General features: G+C 42.0%; 1 protein-coding gene across 1 annotated transcript in view; it reads right to left on the bottom strand.

Annotated features, from left to right (window-relative positions):
- Positions 1-97: 97 nt before the first annotated feature.
- The window catches only part of EMH_0056080 (DNA-directed rna polymerase II subunit, putative), a gene marked incomplete at both ends in the record, with an annotated part of 1,430 nt that continues 649 nt past the window's right edge, over positions 98-878 (bottom strand). Inside the window, 2 exons of the mRNA XM_013497307.1 lie at positions 98-234; positions 357-574. Coding sequence (XP_013352761.1) covers positions 98-234; positions 357-574 — 355 coding nt within the window. The remainder of the gene's footprint in view (positions 235-356; positions 575-878) is intronic.

Below are 878 nucleotides of genomic sequence, written 5' to 3'. Positions count from 1 at the left end.
CATCTGTAAGCAAACAAACAATTCAATCACCGCCACAGGATATCCATCAGCTGCAACAGAAAACATGAAAAAAAAGGGTGAAAAAAACAAAATATATTCACTTACCTTCACCTTTTCCTTCTTCAGAAACCACACCTTCAGGCTGCGCCTGTGCTTCTAGCTCCTCTGGCGGTGGAGGCTTTACATCTGGTAGCGGCGCTGACTTTATCCTGGCCAAGACCTCTTGCGAGTCCTCTGAAAAAGAGAAAAAAGAGAAAGCAGAAACTGCTGCGTTTGTTTTCTTCTGTTGCAGCTTTCATCAGAGCTGCTGCAGAGAGAGAAAGCTGTATCTATGGCTGATAGCATCGTCAGCTTACCTGCATCTCCGTCTATCTCTTGTGTTGCATCTTGCTTAACGGAGTAACCGCAACCACTCTTTGTGCATACATACACCAGAGTCATTGCATCCTCTGCAACCCTCTCAGGAAGCTGAAAAAAGACGCCGCCTATGTTGCCGCAGGCGGGGCACCGCCAGTCAGGTACACGTCCTAGGGTAGGGTCTTGCGATAGATCAGGAGAAATCATCATATCCTCTCTGAAAGAGAAGAAGAAACAAACAAAAAAAAAACAAATAACAAGGTAAATATAGCTTATACAGAAAGAATACAAACGATACATTCACTCATCTCCCTCATACATACAGAAAGAAAAAAAAAAAAAACAGAAACAAGAAACTGAAACAAATGCAAACTCACTAACCAACAAATAAAAAAGAAGAAACATTTCATATATCCTAAAAGCAGCTAAGAAACCAGCAGCACAGCACCACCACTCTGTTGCTTGCTTTGGTGTTTATCTACCTATATCAGGCGGAACAGAAGAAGAAATAAAGAGAGAAT

The sequence above is a fragment of the Eimeria mitis genome, genomic scaffold, assembly GCF_000499745.2.
Source record: "Eimeria mitis Houghton genomic scaffold, Emh_scaff2597, whole genome shotgun sequence".
Lineage (NCBI taxonomy): Eukaryota > Apicomplexa > Conoidasida > Eucoccidiorida > Eimeriidae > Eimeria > Eimeria mitis.
The sequence above is the reverse complement of the archived record's forward strand: the minus strand, read 5'-3'. Positions and strand labels throughout refer to the sequence as shown.